The following is an 8,058-nucleotide window of genomic DNA, read 5'->3' as shown; positions in this document are numbered from 1 at the left end:
TTCAAAGTTAACCAATTTTCATTTATTATCTAGTAATATAAAAATATAAGCCTAAAAAGACTATCATCTCCAGCTATCCAATCACTATCCAACCTGCAACCAAAGAACAAAATGGTTCTGAGCCTTGGACAAAGTTAATTTTCCAGTCAACTATATRTAATGCTGTATGTATCCATATAGTTCTGAACCACAGCAAAGTTCTTCAGAAAATGTTGGCTAATCCCATGTTTCCTGTGCAGCAAGAACTACCATCATGACTGACACTTTATAGTGTTTAAAGATCTGATCTTGCACTTCAGAAATCAACAGACGTTTCATCAATGTCATCAKAGGACAGAAACAGTTTCTGAGGCCTGGTTCAATGAAATCTCATGTGTCTGAATTCCATTTAAAGTTAAAAAAAAAAACAGGAAATCTTTACTCTGTTACTGCCTAACATGGGATATGCTTTGTTAACAGTGTCCTTGGCTTTAAAGTTTCCAAAACACCAGAGTTCTAGAGGTGTGMATTTCAGCCGTTGCGATTTTCTCTAGTTTAATGAACTCAGCAGTTGGGTACCTAGTTCAGACCTTGACTGGCTGGTTTGCAGATGATGGGAGCTGGAAACCTAAATCTCTTGCAAGGCTTGTCATAATAGCCATGCATAGTATTAGATTCCTCATGAAATGCAAGTATAGTTGCTTTCAAAACTTAGAAAGGAATATTGCTACTGTCTACTATAACACATTAGCTTACATTCCTCCCTTTTGCTTGAGATGATTTAAATCTATTTCCAGGCAACTGTCCTACCCACTAAACAACAAACTCACGCTATTCTTCTGTCGGTCTCTTTAGCACAGTGTAACTTTTGGATATCTTCTGTAAGTGAAAGCTTCAACATGAAAGGTAAATAGTCCGTCCATAACGACAGCCAACAGCAGAGCAGTAAGCACCYTCTTGGAAGGAAGGCAGGGAACCCAACCACATACACTCTGATCCCTAGACACCTGCCTAATAACGCGCACATCCTCTTCCCTCGGGGCCCACTAAGATAAGTCACTTCCTGCTCAGTTCTTCAAAGGGCAGAGAGACCTACTTTCAGGAGAGCTCAAGCCAACAGTGCTTTGGTGACTACAGATACCCAGCCTCAGCAGCTCCCCTACTGGCTTGCACTAGGCAGGTACACTGCTTCCAATTCCATGTGCTGCAGAGGAAATTATCTGACTCAGGGATCTGGAACTTTTGGGCACTTAAGTCTTTTATAGGGTTTTTTACAGCCTTTTATAGCTCATAACTCCTCTGGTGACTATTTCTAGTCTGTAAATATTAGTTATATRCAGGAGCCACTTTTAAAATGGAAGAATGTACCTACACTGAAGTTTTCAGGTTCAGTTTCTACAGCTAAAAGTATGTGGCCACTTGCTTGAGAAGCAGAAGATGAGGATGGCAACATTTTAAAAAACACATAAAAAAGACAGGAGGTCCTAATTCAGACTTGGTTCAGACAATTAAGCATAACTGTATTTGCTGTCCTTTCTATCCAGCTTTTGGGCTTTCATAGATCTGTTTTTGATGCATGTATCCTAGCATTTAGCTTCAATCACRAGCAAAATAGCTTTCGCATTGTTTTTCTGATCTTGTCATTTTAGCTGAAAACTGCTTGTCCCAGATCATGAGGATCAAACCTTTACCGATGCCAATACTAGCATGTTTTTACGAAATGATCCCCATGCTACCTTTTCTCCAAAATATCCAGRGAAAATGTTAAGTCATGACCTGTACAGAAATCCCTTATTAATGAGGCATCTCTGTTACTGGCTCTTGTGAAATTATACTACGCAAAACCTGCAAACTTGCACCCTTAAAACTAGGCTTGCAAGCTTAAGAGAAGTTTCTTGTATTCACATCCAAATACCTTTGTAAGAAACTACAACTCTAGCTATACTCAGTAACAACAGTAAAGGGGAAAAGCACAACCTACTCCTATTTGGGTGCCACTTCTTATCAAAGATGTCTCCTAATGAGATAATTCAAATGAAGTATCAGACTAAGGGGGCCCACTACCTGGCAGATAGTGTTATTAATTTTGAGAAACTGCCTCTCTGACAATTCTAGGCACGCTTTTACTCTTGYCCTTCATGGAAAAGTATGTACAATATACATAACACTGCTGTAGTTATATCATTTCCTCTAAAAATAATTCTTCATATAAATATGTCTTAATTACATTTTTATTGCTGTGACAGTTTTTCAATTTTGAAGCCCCTGCAACAGCGCTGTCTTGAATGAAGAGGGAGAAGATACATTATGTGGTCATTGCCATCATTAATTTAATCTCACTTCCAAAAATTTCTCTGCATGTATTCCTTATATAACCTAGTAAGCTAACACACAGGCTTACGCCAGTGAAGAAGTGATTACCTTCAACAGCTAATACAGTTTCTTTAGATGTTCTTAACAGGGGAAAAAAAATAATAATAATAAAAAATAAAATCGCCAATTTGCCCAAGTGATGTTAATGCTCCTAYATAAAAGAACCAGGACTGAATGGCAGCTCTTGACTAACAGATCCTCCCTTACCAGTTTGCAACAGGTATTATTAAAAACAAACCAAAACAACACAAAACCAAGCAGAACCAACAGAAAAGAATCTAGCTATTTGAAGTTTCTTAACATATTTTATATATATATATATATAAAGCCTTCTGGTAGATGTTTATTCTCATTATGAAGTTCCTATCATGTAAAACAGTTTATTATAAAGGATGAGGCACTGTTCCTAGCTTTCTACAATCTTCCTGGCAAAGCACAATAAAATTAGATATTGATCTATGGTGTGTAGCTCAGAAACCCTGCAGAGCTATGCAAGATACAGAACTGTTTTTCAGAATTTACCTCAGATGTTTTCACAGTCCTTGCTACATGGCCCATTTATTTCCTTCTGAGGGACTACAGATCATTAATATGGAAAGAAAATATTAAGCCAACATTCAGGCCATCATCTCCAAGGGAAGGAGATTTCCAAAGCAAAAAGTTTTGATAGCTTTTTTTTTTTTTTTGCTATACAAAAAGGATCAACACAGTATTCTAGCTTCGACCTTTCTCAATTCTTCAGCAGTACTTGCCTAATATATAAGAAAAAACACTTACTCAGTCTAGCTCCACCTTCAAGCAAAAGTCTGCATGGCCACAGCTTAAAGGCAAGTTTCTCCCTGTTCTCAGTAGGTACTCTCAGTGAATTAAACCTGCATTTTGCTTTCTAGAATAGACTTAAAAGTATTTCATGAAGATGTTTGGTTGGTTTTAAGTTTCTGTCTTGCTTATTGAAGTAAATTACGTTACTTTAATGCCTTTGTAGACAAGTCAGACAATAGAAACTGTCATCTGCTGTTTCAACCTTTCCTTGCAGCTGAAGAACAAACATGTCCTGTTTCCATACAGTGGTATGGATAGTAGCRTTTCAGCTGACTTGCTCTTATCAACACAAGCATAAAAGTTATTTAGAAAATACTGGTTTTGTTACATGTAAGTTTAATAAAGTTTTGTAACACCAAAGACTGTTGTTTCGAAAAATGTTTTTATTTCACAGAATTTTATCTTCATCACCTGTTCAGAAAGGGGAAAAGTCTAGCCCACTAGTGCCCCAAGTATTCTTAGCAACATCAGAACAGCAGGTTATGTGTTGAACTTTGTCCTTTCCTCTCTCAAAAAAATTCTGCTGTCAGAAATGTTAGTTACTGATCTTTCATTATGTAGTAAGTAATTTCAGTTTTACTGATTAACATTAAAATGCTGAATTTAACTTCCATTATTAAAAAACAAAACCCCACCTCCACACACACTGATTCGATCAGAAATTAGTAACTAGTGCAGAAGAGATGAATGTGCAAGTGCTAAGTGCACAGAAGCCTTCAAGATTGCCGTTAAAAGCAGTGTAAAGGTTAGCTTCACTTACCCCCTGCCCAAACAAAAGCTGACACAAATAGAGTCAGCGTTTAATTTGCCAGAAGGAAGTTTTTCTAATAATCTACATATAAGGATGTTTACTCTCCTTTTTATTCCCATATACAAGCTTTGGAAGCGTTTACCTCGAGTTGGAAGTCATCTTACAACTCTGTCTTATCCCTCAAATCTTATCTTTATTTGAAGCACTAACAGCAGGAAAACATTTTTGTCACCCTTAAAACAAGATGCTTACTCTTTTCTGCAGAAAATCCTCTTCAGTTTCCTAACAATTTCAAGAAAACTCAGCTCTACAGCTCAGGGCTCTTCCTGTCCTCCTAGCAGCAAGAAGACTTTTCCAGGGGAGAGGTTTCYCCAATTGTATCTTATAGTGTCTCAGAATACTTAAAAAGTATTTCTTCCAAATATAATTTTTACAAGCATTAGTAACAGCATGGAAAATTCACAGGAAGTTGATTAAAGAGAGGGCTTTACTGTCACCATGGGCATGAAGTTGCTCCGTAACTGCTGCAACAGTTTTCACTGCAAAAACTAGGGTTAATTACAACACAGAAATAAAGCTTTGGCTAGGAGTCTGCCAGGTCAAGCCATGAGAAGACRGCATTAGAGGCCATAAAGTAGAGTAAAGCTCAAAAAAATGCATCTACTTTTATACCAATTTGCTAGTTACAAACACACTACCTTCTAATAACTTACTGGCAATATTTGCTATGACTAAAGCTTAACTTAARCTTCTGTTATTAAATAAGAGGTAAACTGCATCAAAATCTCAGTACTGCATAATGAGAGTCAAGCAGCAATGAAAAAGGTATTTTACTTGCTGTTATTCCTTCTATAAATAAGAGGCAAAACATACTCTTGAAAAGTTTCCAGAGTATATAATTGTACAACAGAATCTTTGCAGAGGAAACTATGAAACTGCATCTGCATTCTGCAGACAGTCCAGAGTGCTCCTGTATTAAATGAATGCAGTGTATTAAATGAATACAATTAAAGAGTCAAAGAATCAAGATAAGAAGGGATAACAAGAGAAATGCGYAAAAGACTCAGAGCTCAGTCCAAAAGACTGACAAGAGTAAGAAGAAGTACAATTATAACTACCTGAGGAAATTGCATAACATACAGGGAGAAGCATAATTTAGAACCATTTGAAGGAAAAGGATCAGTACCTATAAAAACAGAAGCAAACACAGAGGTTAAGGGAAAGCAAAGTTAACTCTAGAACAGGCTTCCAAAATAAAACCAACTTTAAGAGATTAAAGCATTTTTGGTCCTGTTGCTTGAAAGATACAATCCTACACAAGGCTCTGAAAACAGAAGGAATGACCTAATTTATACAGCTCACACTGTAAACAAAGAAAACTGCAAGATTTTGAAAAATACTTTAAAAGCAGTGATCTGTTTAATTAACAGAAGTATAAATGGCTGTTTGGGCAGCATAGGTGAAGGAAATTGAGGTACACATTTTATTATTATGGTGATGCTCATATATGCCATTGTAGTTGAACACTGAAAATATGAAGCTTGTAGTCTGAAGTATAAGTGCAACAGGAAAGACAAAGTCAAGAATCCCCACTAGCCTTCCACCATTCTTTTAAGTATGGCTCCCAGGCCACCTTTTGCCACTTTCAGTGGGGTCAATTCTTCTTTATTCTCAATGTGAATACTTGCACCGTGAGACACCAGCAGCTTTGCCTCATCCACTCTTTCTTCATCGCAGGCTAAGTGACTGCAATAATAAGAAGAAACCCATAGCCACTATTAAATAGTCCAAGCTTATGTCCAAGCAATAATTATGCCTTGTCAAAATGACAGTGAGTGCTGGCAGGGAGAATTTATAAAAGCAACAAAACCACATGCAACCRACTCTCTCTACAGATTTCAAAGTCTGCTATCCAGTCAGTGTGTTGTCATTAAGCAACTCAAGAAGATTCTTCATTCTACTGTCTTCACAACATTAAGGCACTTATCTAGATAAGGATTTGGTTCTGCAGTCAGCAAAGTTCAGAAGCAGAAGATAATTCACAGTGAAATTGGAAATGGTAATCTCTAAATGAATTAAAAAAGATGAACTAAATCAAATGATGCTTAATAAAAATATGAAATAAAGAATTACTGTAAATATGGCAAATGCATTTATTCTCAAAACACTATGTCAAAYGGAAAAAAGTATGTGTTTTGGGATAATACTAGACTTTATATGCATTTAAAATATGCTGTTTGATCATATTCATGGCAGAATCTTGATTCCATTGTAGACAAGGAAGAGTTTTGTCACCAATTTCAAAGTACGTAAGATTTCACCCTACAGGTTCAAACTGATCTGTCAGGTGATATGAAAAACTGGACCAATTATATTTAAGTTTCAACTTATTTTCCGTAGAAAGATGAAGAAAAGCTTCTAGAATTAGGTCTTGCTTGGCATGATTGAGCAGATGAGCCCGCAAGACCAGTTTCTTCCTTTGATCTTACTAGTATGTCTTCTACCCTCTGGTGGCAAATGAATGATCTCAAATTATTATAAAAGGTGTTCTAAGCTCTTCAAGTAGATACAGTAACACAAATTAAAGTATATATGTGCACACACTTATGTAAAATACTAAATAAGATTTCCCCAGATCCTTTTTGGCTATATAGGGACATGAAACAATGGAGTGTTTTGAAGCAACTTAAAGTTAAAAAAAAATGCAATTGAAGCAATGGAATTTTTGATTTCAGAGATTAAGATACAATCAAAACCAATATAAAAAAACTTACAGAGGAGTATTCCCTTCAGAGTCCTGTATATTAACGGATGCATTGTGCCGCAGAAGTATCTGTATCATTTTTAGGTTTCCTTTGGCTGCTGCTCTGTGTAATGGAGTAGACTCAAAATGATCTGTTGCATCTGGATCAGCTCCGTTCTCTAAAAGCATGATCGCAATCTGAATATGTGGGAGGTGAAGACAGGAAAAAAGAAAGAAAAGTTAATTTAACTAAATACTTTTTACGAGAGCAATACAAGCTCCAGTAGCCCAGGGAGCCATACCTCCTGCTTGTTTTTGGAGGCTGCATAGTGCAGGGGTGTGCAGCCGTTCTGATTGACAGCATTCACCTGCGCACCCTTGTCAATGAGCGCTTTCACAATTTCATCACGGCCTGCCGATGCGGCAATATGTAGGGGAGTCCAACCAGCCTACCGAGACAAGAAGGATTACTCAGACCAGGAGTTTGGTGAGAAAAACAGTACGAAGCATTAACCCCAGCGTGGACTAGACCACGCACAAGTCAYACTCCACATACGCTTGTAACTATAGAGCTAAACATTACTGAGTATCACCACACGGACAAGTCCTCCGTCCACTTCCACGGCTGCACGTTAACCGGTAACTGGTGACAGGAATCACTTCTGTGCCCGTCCCGCACGACACTCTGCGGGGCGCTTAACCTTAACAGAACCGACGGCATTACTCAGGAAGGCATTTTTTAAAAGCGAAGAAGCACCGCGCCCACTCACGTCGTCCTTGTCGCCGACGGGCACGCCGAGGCCGAGGAGGAGGTCGGCGACGGCCGTGTGTCCGGCCGAGCAGGCCCAGTGCAGCGCGGTCCGGCTGTCCTGCGGGCGGGAGAGCGCCGTGAGGCGAGCGGGGGGGAGGGGGGGACGCGACCGCGGCAGCCGCCCGCCCCCTCCTCCCCGCCGCCGCCGCGCTGACCTGGTCCGCGCGCGTGGCCAGGCCCCGGTCGCGCTGCAGCCGGGCCCGCAGCTCCTCCAGCCGCCCGGCGTAAGCCAGATTGCAGACCTCCACGTCCGACACCGACGACTCCATGTCCCCGCCGCCGCCGCGCCCTGCCGACRGCGCCGGCACCACGGCCCGCTCGCCAGCCAATCACAGGCGCTCCGCCGCCCCCCGCCGGCCAATGGCGCCGGCCGACCCGCGCCGCTCGTCGGCCCGGGCCTCGCGGCCTGCTGGGATTTGTAGTTCGCCTAGAAGGAGGCGGCGGGCGCCGTGCCGCCGCAGAACTACAACTCCCAGGGTGCTCCGCGCCCTCGCCGCCGCGCCGCGCCGCCTGCGTCGGGGCGACGAGGAGGATGGTGACAGCGGGAGGATGGAGTCAGGTGAGGGGCGGCGGGGGGCG

General features: G+C 40.7%; 2 protein-coding genes across 2 annotated transcripts in view; one reads left to right on the top strand and one right to left on the bottom strand.

The window, feature by feature from the left end:
* Nucleotides 1-5,322: 5,322 nt before the first annotated feature.
* On the bottom strand, nucleotides 5,323-7,786 carry PSMD10 (proteasome 26S subunit, non-ATPase 10). The gene is made up of 5 exons (XM_085319662.1): nucleotides 7,635-7,786; nucleotides 7,439-7,537; nucleotides 6,971-7,117; nucleotides 6,700-6,866; nucleotides 5,323-5,671 (listed from the first exon to the last, which is right to left on the bottom strand). The coding sequence occupies exons 1-5, from the start codon at nucleotides 7,746-7,748 to the stop codon at nucleotides 5,518-5,520; spliced, it is 681 nt and encodes a 226-aa protein (XP_085175788.1). The 5' UTR covers nucleotides 7,749-7,786; the 3' UTR covers nucleotides 5,323-5,517.
* Nucleotides 7,787-7,986: 200 nt separating this feature from the next.
* Nucleotides 7,987-8,058, top strand: part of ATG4A (autophagy related 4A cysteine peptidase) — a 12,409-nt gene continuing 12,337 nt past the window's right edge. The window contains exon 1 of the mRNA XM_085319762.1: nucleotides 7,987-8,038. Within this exon, the coding sequence (XP_085175888.1) occupies nucleotides 8,029-8,038 (10 nt within the window). The 5' untranslated portion in view covers nucleotides 7,987-8,028. The remainder of the gene's footprint in view (nucleotides 8,039-8,058) is intronic.

The sequence above is a fragment of the Rhea americana genome, unplaced genomic scaffold (assembly GCF_003343005.1).
Source record: "Rhea americana isolate MKP2758 unplaced genomic scaffold, rheAme1 scaffold_6, whole genome shotgun sequence".
NCBI classification, from domain to species: Eukaryota; Metazoa; Chordata; class Aves; order Rheiformes; family Rheidae; genus Rhea; species Rhea americana.
Note: the sequence above shows the minus strand (reverse complement) of the source record. Positions and strands in the feature narration are given on the sequence as shown.